Source organism: Neoarius graeffei, chromosome 10, assembly GCF_027579695.1.
Source record: "Neoarius graeffei isolate fNeoGra1 chromosome 10, fNeoGra1.pri, whole genome shotgun sequence".
NCBI lineage: Eukaryota > Metazoa > Chordata > Actinopteri > Siluriformes > Ariidae > Neoarius > Neoarius graeffei.
This window is the reverse complement of record NC_083578.1, coordinates 82,921,270-82,936,408: the sequence shown is the minus strand read 5'-3', so window position 1 is coordinate 82,936,408 and position 15,139 is coordinate 82,921,270. Positions and strand designations below refer to the sequence as shown.

General features: G+C 41.9%; 1 protein-coding gene across 2 annotated transcripts in view; it reads left to right on the top strand.

Annotated features, from left to right (window-relative positions):
- elk1 (ETS transcription factor ELK1) overlaps positions 1-14,643 on the top strand; it is a 112,071-nt gene extending 97,428 nt beyond the window's left edge. For both annotated transcript variants that reach the window (XM_060932419.1, XM_060932417.1), the window contains one exon: positions 8,450-14,643. In XM_060932419.1, the coding sequence (XP_060788402.1) occupies positions 8,450-8,548 (99 nt within the window). In that variant the 3' untranslated portion in view covers positions 8,549-14,643. The remainder of the gene's footprint in view (positions 1-8,449) is intronic.
- The last annotated feature ends 496 nt before the right edge of the window (positions 14,644-15,139 follow it).

The following is a 15,139-nucleotide window of genomic DNA, read 5'->3' as shown; positions in this document are numbered from 1 at the left end:
GTGAACCCTTTCGAATTTTCTATATTTCTGCATAAATATGACCAAAAACATCATCAGGTTTTCACACAAGTCCTAAAAGTAGATAAAGAGAACCCAGTTAAACAAATGAGACAAAAATATTATACTTGGTCATTTATTTATTGAGGAAAATGATCCAATATTACATATCTGTGAGTGGCAAAAGTATGTGAACCTCTAGGATTAGCAGTTAATTTGAAGGTGAAATTAGAGTCAGGTGTTTTCAATCAGTGGGATGACAATCAGGTGTGAGTGGGCACCCTGTTTTATTTAAAGAACAGGGATCTATCCAAGTCTGATCGTCACAACACATGTTCAGTGTTTCCCCGAGAAAATGTTTGAAGGTGCGGTGGCAAGACCTGCGCTCAGACATCCCACCCCAGTATGAGGATAAAAACAGCCAACAGCACAGAAGGCTATTGAGGTATTTCACCTGACGTCACAGGGTCACGTGACGCCCCGGTGTCCGCCATTTTGAACGTCAAGCTAGCTAATGTCAACAACAGTAGCTGGTATGTTACTGTAGCAATGTTTACGTTCAGTCATTTGGATGACTGTTAAAACCTTTCAGTCTCAAGTTTTTCCTTTACTGGATTTACTAGTTTACTGAGCTAGCACGCTCGGGCAAGCTGGGAGCTAGCGTGCCGGCCGGCCGGCCGGCAGGCTAGCACGCGCGCCAGATTCCAGCTTGCGCCGGCCGGCCGGCAGGCTAGCGTGTGCGCCAGCTCCAAGCTTGTGCCGGCCGGCAGGCTAGCGTGCGCTAGCTCCCAGCTTGCCCGAGCGCGCTAGCTCAGTAAACTAGTAAATCCAGTAAAGGAAAAACTTGAGACTGAAAGGTTTTAACAGTCATCCAAATGACTGAACGTAAACATTGCTACAGTAACATACTAGCTATGATGATGTTGACATTAGCTAGTGCTAACAGCTAGCTGCTAATACACTGCTACAACTACACCGACCCTAATAATACAGTTCTTGGTCATTGCCTGGTAACAGCAAATTTATAACGGGCCATGTCTCAACAGACTAAGAAGTTATTTCAATGACATTTAATAACATTTTGTTTATCCTGAGGACCGAAAGTAAATGAAAATGTGAACAAACCTTAGCTGTAATAAGATGGCGACCACCGGCTCCAGGGACGACCCGCTGATGTAGGCATGTTACCCAGCCTGACACAAAATATTTGTAGGTATCCAAACTCTTATACGCTTTCAGATCAATACCTGTGTATGGCGATGGGTTTTTAACGACATGGGTATACAGATCATGTGGGCCGAAGTCAGGTAAAGACGAGGGCTTCGTGTACTTCCGTACGTCAGTGAACAATCCTGGTGGAAGCAGGTAAACGTCGTTCTCTAAGCCTGCTAACCTCAATTTTTGCAAATACCTCTCCCTCTGCTCGCCCTGTAAATGCCCTACGTCGCTGGATAGTGAAGGTGTTTTCTGCATCTCGCTCCTTTTTCTTTTATGTTTTTCGTTTGTCGCCTTCCTCGCATTCAAACTGATTCAAGCCGTGCCGTCCAAAATGGCAGCATCACATGACTTGGTCACGTGAGTGAAATACCTCAATACATAGATTAATCCATCGGTCATGACTTTAGCCCACAACATGCCAGCACATAACTGTGCAGAATAAAATGCTAAAACAGCCAACAGTACACAACAAAAGCACCTCGGTAGTAGGCTAACTCAACTTGAACAACTTGCTTGCATCAGTACCAATGCAGTATAGAAACACTGAAAACAGAGGAAGCAGTGCACTCGGCGGTGCTAATAGAAGTAACCAATGACTTGCGCTTAAAACTTCCCAAAGGCCTGCCTGCGTCTGTCATTGGCCTGCACGAACTCCTTTGCGATGGCTGTCATGTCCGTTTGTTCCAGAATGTCACGGTGAATATGGCAGTTCATCAAGTCATTCAGTCTCTTTTGTGTCATTGTGGATCGGAGGTACGATTTCAGTCGACGAAGTGTGGAAAACGAACGCTCTGCTGATGCCGAGGGCACGAAGGCCAAAAGCCAGGGCACCGAGGCCATAAAATAAAACAATGATTTTAAGTTCATGTCTATAATGAATTTAATTTAAGGACTAATGACTCTTCTGAGGAAGATTGGAATCCCGGTCAAAACTATCAAGCAGGTAAAGAAACATCTACAATATTATGTCTGAAGATAAGAAAATATTGAACACATCTAAACTTATCAATCCATCACTCACTTCAAAAATTGTAAAACTTAAACCTATATCCTCCCATAATTTTTGTTCAATTGACACCGAATGTGCAAGAGCATCTTCAGACTGTACTACTACGCAGATTTTTGATTAATCAAAATTGAGCCTGGAGTCCATCAAAATGTTTGACTGTAAATGGAACATATACAGTACGAGCATGCAGGCTACTGATTAACCCATAAGAGCCCAGACCGATTTCTCAATCAAGGAAAATTATTGAGGAAATAAAATGAACTAAATAGACGACACAGAAAACATTTCTGACCTTTTATTTTTTAAAATAGCACTTTCATGTCTCAAGATCTGAAATATTAAATTGCAAATTTGCAGAACACTGCAACACTATTACACTGTTAACCCGAAAGTTCATTCTATGCAAACAGTTTGAGTAAATACCACTTTTAAAGATTAGTTTTATTGCATTACTTAAACAGTATGAGTATACGAAGAGTATATGAGACAGTCATTGGGTGTACTCATTTTTGTAATTTAAACAAACTAAAACTATCCTGTTTTACCTCAGGCCACAGTGCTGCACTGTTGTGATCGGCTCAAAACTCAAGACAAGTTGAGTTGACGGCTACAGAGGAAGTTGCGCCATTTTCTAATTTACACAGAGCAATTTAAGGTCTTTGCACTTTTGACAGCAAGCTAATTAGCATGTTACCGGCTACAGTCGGTACTCGGCACGTTAAAAGTGGGTCAATGTTGTAACGACATAACGCTACTGTACAAGCAATGCTTATTTAGCGGTAACAAACTTAAGCCCTATATGTTGAAATTCCTCTCCTATTCGTTTGTTAATTTATCACGCAGTCTTACCTCAGTCAACTTCTTCCCTCCTTCTGTGAAAATTCAAGGTCTCAGACGCGGACACAAGTGGGCGGGAGATGCGTTTGATCAAGTCTCCTGATTGGCTGGTGATAGATTGGTGGGCGGGGGATGCGTTTGATTAAGTCTCCTGATTGGCTGGTGATAGATTGGTGTCATTATAGCGCGTCGGAGCGGTTCATGCCAGGCTTGAGTCCGCTCAACGTCAAAAAATATTGGTTTAGCCTATTTTTTTAAATTATCTTCAAAAATAATTTTCAAAAAGTTACCCGGGCCACGGCCCCCCTTCAGGAATTCGTGAAGGTGCGGCGGCAAAAATCAAGGCCCGCCGCAGCCAATTGTACATAGCGGAAACACTGATGTTTGTGGAAGTGTATCATGGCACGAACAAAGGAGATTTCTGAGGACCTCAGAACAAGCGTTGTTGCTCATCAGGCTGGAAAAGGTTACAAAACCATCTCTAAAGAGTTTGGACTCCACCAATCCACAGTCAGACAGATTGTGTACAAATGAAGGAAATTCAAGACCATTGTTACCCTCCCCAGGAGTGGTCGACCAACAAAGGTTACTCCAAGAGCAAGGCATGTAATAGTTGGCGAGGTCACAAAAGACCCTAGGGTAACTTCTAAGCAACTGAAGGCCTCTCTCACATTAGCTAATGTTCATGAGTCCACCATCAGGAGAACACTGAGCAACAATGGTGTGCATGGCAGGGTTGCAAGGAGAAAGCCACTGCTCTCCAAAAAGAGCATTGCTGCTCATCTGCAGTTTGCTAAAGATCACGTGGACGAGCCAGAAGGCTACTGGAAAAATGTTTTGTGGATGGATGAGACCAAAAAAGAACTTTTTGGTTTAAATGAGAAGTGTTATGCTTGGAGAAAGGAAAACACTGCATTCCAGCATAAGAACCTTATCCCATCTGTGAAACATGGTGGTGGTAGTATCATGGTTTGGGCCTGTTTTGCTGCATCTAATAATAATAATAATACATTTTATTTATAAGCGCCTTTCAAGGTACCCAAGGGCACTCAACAGTAAAAAAAAAAAAAACAATAAAAGCAGAACAATAAAATAACAATAATAAAATAATAAGAAATCAATAATAATAACAATGTTATTAAAAATCAAAGAGAAAAGGCCAAGCTAAAGAGATGTGTTTTTAGCTGTTTTTTGAAAGTGGACAGTGTTGAGCATTGGCGCAACGCTAGTGGCAGGGCATTCCACTCCACAGCTTAGGGCCATTTACACTGAAAGCCCTGTCACCCATAGAGCAGAGCCGAGAGTAAGGGACTGCGAATAGGTGGGCATCTGTGGAGCGAAGATTTAAAGGTAACTGATATGGAGTTAGGAGATTTGATAAATAGGGAGGGGCCAGGATATGTAGGAATTTGTAAACAAGTAAGATAATTTTGTACTGAATGCGGTATTTAACTGGGAGCAAGTGCAGGTTGTATAGAATAGGAGTGATATGATCCCAGGGCCTGGTGTGTGTGAGTACCCTAGCAGCTGAGTTTTGGATATATTGCAGCCTATTTAGTCGCTTGGCTAGGATGCCATCGAGCAGGGCATTGCAGTAGTCCAGTCTTGAGGTGACAAAAGCATGTATAAGCGTTTCAGCTGCAGATGAAGTCAAGGAGGGACGGAGTTTGGAGAGACTTTTCAGGTGAAAAAAAGCTGTTTTAGTGATACTTTTAATGTGCGAGTCAATAGAGAGAGTAGAGTTCAGAATAACACCCAAATTTCGTACTTCAACAGTAGTGGAAGTGAAATAACCAGGAATAGATAGCTGTGAGTGCTCCAGTTTTTTTCAAGATAGAAGGGGTGGAAATGAGGATGACTTCTGTTTTGTCTTGATTTAATTTAAGAAAGTTCTGCACCATCCAGTTGTTAACTGCATTTAGACAGTTGACGAGATTGGACGGAGGGAGTGGGTAAGAGGGTTTGGTTTGAATGAGTGATTCCACGCTTATGGGTACTGAAATGGGGACATGAACTTATTTTTAAAAATTCACCTAAAACCATTTCTTTTTTTACCATCAGGTCACAAAACATGTAATCTTTAATGAATGATATGTTAAAAGATAACTTTAATTTTCTGAGATGTAATAAAAACATATAAATATGCCAAAGTCAAGCCTATGAGTTCCAAAATGATGTCTGTTACATTACTTCCGTTACGATTGTCCATCTCGCGTCTGTTACAAATTAATTACAATCTAGCTATATACCATGTTAATCTTATTGAAAGAATGTGTATGTTGATTCTACTACACATGTTTATTAATTATATTTGCTAAAACATCACCTTCCTATGTTTCAAAAAGTAATTCTACATTGTTAAAATTGAGAATATATATGTCCACAACACTTCTGTTACGTTCTGACTTTGGCATATAAATATGTTTTTATTACGTCTCGTCTCGTCTTCTTCCGCTTTATCCGGGGCCGGGTCGCGGAGGCAGCAGTCTAAGCAGGGAAGCCCAAACTTCCCTTTCCCCAGACACCTCGGCCAGCTCCTCGGGAAGAACACCGAGGCGTTCCCAGGCCAGCCGAGAGACATAGTCCCTCCAGCGTGTCCTGGGTCTTCCCCGGGGCCTCCTCCCGGGGGGACATGCCTGGAACACCTCCCCAGGGAGGCGTCCAGGAGGCATCCGAAAAAGATGCCCGAGCCACCTCAGCTGATTCCTCTCGATGTGGAGCAGCAGCGGCTCTACTCCGAGCTCCTCCCGAGTGACTGTGCTTCTCACCCTATCTCTAAGGGAGCGCCCAGCCACCCTGCGAAGGAAACTCATTTCGGCCGCTTGTATCCGCGATCTTGTCCTTTCGGTCATTACCCAAAGCTCATGACCATAGGTGAGAGTCGGAACGTAGATCGACCGGTAAATTGAGAGCTTCGCCTTTTGGCTCAGCTCCTTCTTCACCACAACGGACCGGTAAAGCGACCGCATCACTGCGGAGGCTGCACTGATCCGCCTGTCGATCTCACGCTCCATCCTTCCCTCACTCGTGAACAAGATCCCGAGATACTTAAACTCCTCCACTTGAGGCAGAACTTCTCCACCAACCTGGAGAGGGCAAGCCACCCTTTTCCGGTCGAGAACCATGGCCTCGGACTTGGAGGTGCTGATTCTCATCCCAGCCGCTTCACACTCGACTGCAAACCGCCCCAGTGCATGCTGAAGGTCCTGGTTTGAAGAAGCCAACAGGACAACATCATCCGCAAAAAGCAGAGATGAAATCCTGTGGTTCCCAAACAGGATTCCTTCTGGCCCCTGGCTGCGCCTAGAAATTCTGTCCATAAAAATTATGAACAGAACCGGTGACAAAGGGCAGCCCTGACGGAGTCCAACATGCACTGGGAACAGGTCTGACTTACTGCCGGCAATGCGAACCAGACTCCTGCTCCGTTCGTACAGGGACCGGACAGCCCTTAGCAAAGAGCCCCGAACCCCATACTCCCGAAGCACCCCCCACAGAATACTACGGGGGACACGGTCGAATGCCTTCTCCAGATCCACGAAGCACATGTGGACTGGTTGGGCAAACTCCCATGAACCCTCGAGCACCCTATGAAGGGTATAGAGCTGGTCCAGTGTTCCGCAACCAGGACGAAAACCGCATTGTTCCTCCTGGATCCGAGGTTCGACTATTGGTCGAATTCTCCTCTCCAGTACCCTGGAGTAAACCTTCCCTGGGAGGCTGAGAAGTGTGATTCCCCTATAATTGGGGCACACTCTCCGGTCCCCTTTCTTAAAAAGAGGGACCACCACCCCAGTCTGCCACTCCAGAGGCACTGTCCCTGACCGCCACGCGATGTTGCAGAGGCGTGTCAACCAAGACAGCCCCACAACATCCAGAGACTTGAGATACTCAGGGCGGATCTCATCCACCTTGCCACCGAGGAGCTTGCAAACCACCTCAGTGACTTCGGCTTGGGTAATGGACGAGTCCACCTCTGAGTCATCAGCCTCAGTCTCCTCAGTGGAAGACATGACGGTGGGATTGAGGAGATCCTCAAAGTATTCCTTCCACCGCCCGACAATGTCCCCAGTCGAGGTCAACAGCTCCCCACCCGCACTGTAAACAGTGTTGGCAGAGTACTGCTTCCCCCTCCTGAGGCGCCGGACGGTTTGCCAGAATTTCTTCGAGGCCGACCGATAGTCCTTCTCCATGGCCTCCCCGAACTCCTCCCAGTTCCGAGTTTTTGCTTCCACAACTGCCCGAGCTGCAGCACAGTTTTTATTACATCTCGGAAAATTAAAGTTATCTTTTAACATGTCATTCATCATAAAAAAGAAATGGTTTTAGGTGAATTTTTAAAAATAAGTTCATGTCCCCATTTCAGTACCCATAAGCGTGGAATCACTCATAAATTTGGGTATCATCTGCATAACAGTGAAAGTTAAGCCCATAATGCTGTATTATGTGGCCAAGAGGAAGGATGTATATTACAAATAATAAGGGTCCCAAGACAGAGCCCTGAGGGACACCATGAAGGAGGGGTGATTTCGGGGATCTAAAGTCTCCAATTGACACAAACTGTTCTCTCATGGTAAGATAAGATTTGAACCAGGCTAAAGAAGAACCAGTGATGCCAAGCAGAGTTTCTAAGCGGCTCAATAAAAGATTGTGACATACAGTGTCAAAAGCTGCTGTAAGGTCGAGGAGAACAAGTATGCTGACATGGGCCAGGACGGCTTGCCATCATTGATGGAACAGTGAATTCTGAATTATACCAGCGAATTCTAAAGGAAAATGTCAGGACATCTGTCCATGAACTGAATCTCAAGAGAAGGTGGGTCATGCAGCAAGACAACGACCCTAAGCACACAAGTCGTTCTACCAAAGAATGGTTAAAGAAGAATAAAGTTAATGTTTTGGAATGGCCAAGTCAAAGTCCTGACCTTAATCCAATCAAAATATTGTGAAAGGACCTGAAGCGAGCAGTTCATGTGAAGAAACCCACCAACATCCCAGAGTTGAAGCTGTTCTGTACGGAGGAACGGGCTAAAATTCCTCCAAGCCGGTGTGCAGGACTGATCAACAGCTAACGCAAACGTTTAGTTGCAGTTATTGCTGCACAAGGGGGTCACACCAGATACTGAAAACAAAGGTTCACATACTTTTGCCACTCAGATATGTAATATTGGATCATTTTCCTCCTTAAATAAATGACCAAGTATAATATTTTTGTCTCATTTGTTTAACTGGGTTCTCTTTATCTACTTTTAAGACTTGTGTGAAAATCTGATGATGTTTTAGGTCATATTTATGCAGAAATATAGAACATTCTAAAGGGTTCACAAACTTTCAAGCACCACTGTAAAGTTATCTACAGCGGTTAATTTGTTTTTGTTCTTCTTACAGTTCCCCTCTAACGGGAGCAATCAGATCCACATCCCAGCGCTGAGTGTGGACGGACTGTCCACTCCCGTCGTCCTGTCCCCGGGCCCTCAGAAACCGTAGACGTCTCGCCCCTCGCTGGCCCTCGAGACGACAGCTAACACACAGCCAGCACTCTGCACAGCGAGAGCGGAGCGTCCGGTCCAGTGGCAGACGAGCAGGATTGGGTTCCACCCTCACGCTGGCTGTGTGATTGGCTCAAACCCCGGAACCTCTATCTTTCAGACTCAAAGGTGCCATTTTATAGACTACGCAAGTTCATTTTCTTTCTTCTTTATTCTTTCATATCTGTACATTATTTATTTTTGTCGTCTCAACAGAGTAGATTTTTTGGTGCATATTTTTAGTTTCCGTTTTCACTAAACTGTTTGGAGTATACGCCTTTTGAGGTCCCTTTTTTTTTTCTCCCCCTCTCCTCCCTCACCTGTTGCAAGACGGTGTGTCACGGAGCAGACTTTGGTTCTTCAGACTTCATTTCTTATTTTGTTAATAAGGATGTAAAGCTGAAATGTATCAGAAGACAGCCAGATGGCAGTCAAGACACACTTCCTTCTGCGTCTTCTGAACTTGCATGGTGCAAAGCATCATGATTTTTTTTTTTTTTAAAGATTAAAACCGAACACACGTTTAAAACAAAAAAAAAAAAAAAGTGGATTTTCTTCATGACTGACTACAAGGAATTTATTTTGCTAAAGAGGCACTTAATTCTTGTGGAATGAAAAGGCCATCTGTGGGAATTATAGAAGCGGAAACAGGAAACAAGACGACCGTGCGCGATTATCAACTCCTCGTCATGACGCAGAATGTATCGATGTTCCTATTTGCGACGATGTCATTCCTTTCCTGCTCGTCATTTATTCCCATTCCGGTTTGAATGTTCATATATATCTATAAAAAATTTATTTTTTTTTGCTCCTTTTTTCTCGTCAGCTATGTTGTGTGTAAACACGTTTGTAGTTTATGTTCAATGACCTTTACAGTTGTTGGTTTTAGGAAAAAAAAAAAAAAAATGCCAGAGGAGACCAAAGACCAGCAATTTGTACTGAATTTAATGAGCATCTCTGTATGTACTGCACATCTTTCTTTCTCTCTCTCTCTCTCTCTCTCTCTCTCTCTCTCTCTCTCTCTCAATCTGATTTTCTCGCTTTGCCTCTGTCTGTTTCTAAATTTATCACAAAGGGCTACAGGATTCATCACACTACTAAACCATCAACTCTTTCTCCTTATCCTCAGTGACTCGTTATGTAATAACCGACAGTGATTTTACTTAATTATTCTTCAAAGATATCAATATGTTATTCATATCCTTTTTTTTTTTCTTGCATCACCCGAGTTTGGCATCACTCCACATTTCTTTGCTGTGCGTTTTTAATCAAATTCATTGGGAAAAGTTGAGTATTTTTAAAACGAAACTCAATTCTCACCTCCAAGCTGTGAACTGTTATGTTTTTGTTTTTTTTTGTTTTTTTCCAGCATGAAATTGGAGACAGACAAGTGTGATGCCGCTTTTTCTTTTTCCAGGTTTTTTTTTTTTTGGGAGCATTGCATCTTTTTTTTTTTTCTCCCATACAAAAGCACAATGATCTTCTGGATTTATTGCAGCTCAGTTGAAAAGCTATTCCCGTTCCTTATTTGAGTAGATATGTTGTACAAAAACAGATTACACACCCAAGGCCATTTTTCAAATACTTAATTACGTATTGTGTATTTAATTAAAATTATTTTTTTTTTCCGGACTGTAAGACCGTATAATGCTGCTAATTGTATGCAGCTATATTTCTGTCAAACGTAATCGTAAATAAATGCAACAAGAGTCATCAGGAGTTAACATGAAACCCCACTCCAAATTTTCCTAAGTTGAATTGGTTGCCATGGAAATACAGAGAAAATAAAAATCGCAGAAAGGTCAGAAGGCACAACTCCTCTAGTCATTGAACGTAACTGTCAGGTTTCATGAAGAAAAAATCCTAATAGTTTTTGAGTTATGCTCCGGAAACGCAAATATTTACAGACAGACCGAGCGATAGCTATTACCCCACCCCCAAAATATATACTGGGAGGATAACAATGATGTCATAACTGTGGTTCTGAAAGTAGGGTCCATGATTTTGTTACAGTACTGGGCGGAAATCACAACCCAATTGTGGCAGCGGGGGCGTGGTCAAGCGTCGGTGAAGGGGGAGGACTCCATGGGGCTGTTCTTCTCTGTGCTCCGATCCCGGGTTTCGGCACCACTGTAGGAATTCTGACGGATGGGTGGAGCACAGAAGGACGGCAGGCCAGAACGGAGTTCAACAAAACTTTTATTTTCCACTTTTCAGTGTACTTATTTTCCGCTCTCCCAGCCACACACGCGCACAGAGAGCTCCCTTCCTCTGCCCTCTCTCTCCTTATATAGGGCGTGGTCACTGGGGAAGACACACAAAACACACGTTAACTGACATCAGGCGCAGTGATTCTGCCACTTACCTTCCCTGACTCCGCCCTCCGGTCACAAACCGATGCTTGACCACGCCCCCGCTGCCACACCAATATATTGGCGCTATTATATTTAAGGCTCCAAGCAAAAAAAATCAACTCAGACCTAAAGTACTGGAAAGTTCAAGAATGGAAAGGTCTACAGTGCCCAAATTTTTTTGAAAAGTTTAAAGCAGGCCTCTGAAATGTATTTTACAGTTAAAACGATCCCTGGCTACAAAACGGTCGAGAACTACCGATGTAAGGAATAGTGGTGATTTATGGCTCGACCCAAAGCAGAGTAACTCTCTCTTTTCTCCAAAAGCATGTCCTCAAGTGTTTTATTATCCTCTCTTGAAGAAACACTCCATCCATTGACACTTTTTAAAGCAAAACTTGATGCATAAATTACTTTTCCTTGTGATTTGTAGTAATTTATTTAAAAATATTTTATATTACTAATCACTTGTCAGTTTGCCGTGTTATGAGCCTGACATCATGCTGCCATGTCACAATTCTACATATTCTACCCCCATTCACTGGATATGAGCAATCTCATGCTCTGATTGGCTACTCTACGACTAGGATATCAGCTCATATACCGTGAGTAAAGAAAAACAAAATGGCGGCGCGTGTTGCTGAACCAACCGAGGACAAAATAAAAACTCTACTTGAAAACAGAGTTTTTCACCTTTATTAGATAGGACAGTGTAGAGAGAGACAGGAAATGAGTGGGAGAGAGAGACGGGGAGGGATCGGGAAATGACCTCGGGTCGGACTCGAACCCGGGTCCCCGGATTTATGGTACGGCGCCTTATCCACCTGAGCCATGGCGCCCCCTGCTGTAGCATTTTGAGATGTCCAGACCAACCTGTGACTCGTGCAAAGAAGTCAGATGCACAATTTGTTTCTTGAACAATTCAATTTGCAAAATTTACAGGATTGATGAAGGATTTGTGATTTTATAGATGAAACATAGTTAAAGTTTCATAACCGTTATTGTAGATCAAATGTTACTTATCCCCCAATGGGGGGGGGGGGTGTATTTATTTTTATTTTTATTTTAAATCCTCCACTGGCCGAAAGGCCCAAAGGGGGATCATGTCGTAGTGATTTCTATCCGTCTCGGGAAGGGTGCTATCCTTCTGAAATCAACTCCTCTCACAATTTTTGGAGGAATTTCACAAAACTTGGCAAGATTCTTTGTTATAATGTCGGTAATACGCATATTGCAATTTCATTCAATCCAGTCGCATTACAGTTACAGCCCTTGATTACCAAAATTATAATTTGACAATTTCATGAGCGTGTGCTCGTCTTCTGAAATGAACTACTCTCGCAATTTTTGCAGGAATTTTCCGAAACCTTGCAAAAGGCTTTGTTGTATGTCGGTAACACACATTATTACAATTTCGTTCAATTCGGTCACACTTCACCAGAGTTGTGGCTCTTGATTACCAAACTTGTACTTCGACAATTTCATGAAGGTGTATTAAGACTTTTTAAAAATGTGTTTATTCAATATTAAAATGTTTGTGCAAATAAACATCATAATATATGGATGACACAAGAAAGTACATGTACTTAGTTCCATTGTGGTCCATTATAAAGAATTCACGTGACTTAGTTTAATAGCACCAATAAAAAATAGTTAACAGTAAGTAAATAGAGAGATATATTAAAAGTGGAAAATTTACATTAATAAAATACAAAATAACTAGATTCTTGTATGTTAAGACTTTTCAAATAACTTTTTGACTAGAAATTTAAACTGAGATTTACTCCTCGCACCTTTGATATTTGATGGTAAACCATCAAATATCAAAGGTGCTAAATGCTAGAATAAAATGCGAGAATAAAAGAATTGTTTTACCATGAGAATTGACTCTAGGGGTCTGGAAGGACTTATAAGTCCTTCCTGATATAAGCACTTATAGCATAGATATTATTGCCAGCAGGGGATATTGTGCTCCCGGAGCACTTTTTTTTTTTTTTGCGTTAAATTAATGTCTTTCTCCCCCCCCAAACAAATAACCAGAGTAGACATTGCGACAAAAATGTCATGTATGTAAAACGTGCGTAAATAAAAGTTAAGTCACACTTTGTCAAATACAAATCACAAAATTGTCCCTAAACCCACTGAAACCTACGATCTTGCCTAATGGTAATGATGCACTAATGCACAGATGCAATGTGCAGGCATAAAATTAAGACCAGGTTAACAAGTAGGGAGGGTTTTTTTTTTTTTTTTTGAACTTTTATTTAACTGAACCAATTCAACCTTTAGTTTAAAAAAAAAAGGTTGAAATCTAATCAACAAGATTTAAAATGAATATATCTGACGCAAAATCGGGCTCACTGCAGAAGTGTGGAATTCAAAGGCGCTTATTTCCTGTGTAAACAGGAAACGTTTTGGTTTAAGAAAAAAAATGTATTCTGATGTCCAAGTCGAAGTTTAGACACTAAACGAAGTCACAGATTTGCCTCATGTTCCCTGATGCACAGCACATTCCTTTGTTGAAATGAAAAGCCAAAATGTGACTTTTTCAACAAACATGAATCGAGGGTTTTTTGTCCCCCGAGGGCGTGTCTTACAGTCCGGAAAATAAATCGGTATTTCAGTTTTGAGTTAAAACACGCCAGAAGAAGAGCTGAAGCACAAGTGCATTATATGGATGTGAGTATTGAGTACCCAATAAGATGCTCAAACAGTGTTCTTAAATGCATATAGGGCGTGTCATAATGTGCATATAGTGTGGGTCATTTTGTTTTCTAATTTTGCCGCAAATACATTCCTTAATCTGTAATGTATCAGTTACCAAAATATTATACTGTAAAACAACCGATGAACAAGACTTTGTCGGCCAAATTAAGTGTATATGTGTTTTAAATAAGTGTTAATTTCAGTTTACAGGTCAAAGTTTACAGCTGATTTGATCCAAATATGATTTTGGATTTTGATTAAACACTTTTCTGGATTGGCTGCACCAAATTTAAGAAATGGCTGCTTAGATTAAAAGTAATTAACTGGAGAAATTTTTTTCTTTTTTAAGAATATCCAGTAAAACGGCTTCCTTTTTTTTTTTGTTTGTTTGTTTTGTTTGGGGTTTTTTGGACTCGTTTTGTCGTGACCCGCCCCATTTCCCATTTCATGATTTATATCAACACATATCTGTGTACACATGCTACATTTGATGCCTTTTTTGTGTTGTTTTTTTTTTCCAATTTAACAACAGTAAAGTCAGGCTTATGGCTGTCTAACTAGCTGTGTTGCGTTATTGATGGTGTATTAATTATTATTCTAGCCACATTCACTGGATATGAGCAATCACATGCTCTGATTGGCTGCTCCTAGGATATCAGCTCATATACCATGAGTAGAGAAAAACAAAATGGCGAAGTGTTTTGCTGAACCAACCGAGGACGAAATGAAAACTCTACTCGAAAACAAAACCACAAAAAATACAAAAAAAAAAGGAATGAAAGTATTTGATGGTAAGAACGTATCATCTTTTTATTTTTCAAGAAATATCTCATCTCATCTCATTATCTCTAGCCGCTTTATCCTGTTCTACAGGGTCGCAGGCAAGCTGGAGCCTATCCCAGCTGACTACGGGTGAAAGGCGGGGTACACCCTGGACAAGTCGCCAGGTCATCACAGGGCTGACACATAGACACAGACAACCATTCACACTCACATTCACACCTACGGTCAATTTAGAGTCACCAGTTAACCTAACCTGCATGTCTTTGGACTGTGGGGGAAACCGGAGCACCCGGAGGAAACCCACGCGGACACGGGGAGAACATGCAAACTCCGCACAGAAAGGCCCTCGCCGGCCACGGGGCTCGAACCCGGACCTTCTTGCTGTGAGGCGACAGCGCTAACCACTACACCACCGTGCCGCCCTTCAAGAAATATTATTATTATTATTATAGCACATTTCGCAAGTTGTTAGTCATTTTGCCAGTTTGTTTACCGCTACATTCTAAGCAGAAATTATCTTGTCGGACGTTTTGTATAAAGTTTTTATTTATCGAATTTGCAAAAAATAAAAATGCTCTGTTTCTCAAAATCTAGTGAATGTGGATAGAATAAAACAGTTACTCCACTCAATCTCATCATACACGGCTTATAGCTATCAGCTCATGTACAACTCGATTTCGTGGAATAATTAATTATTGAAGAAAGTTTAA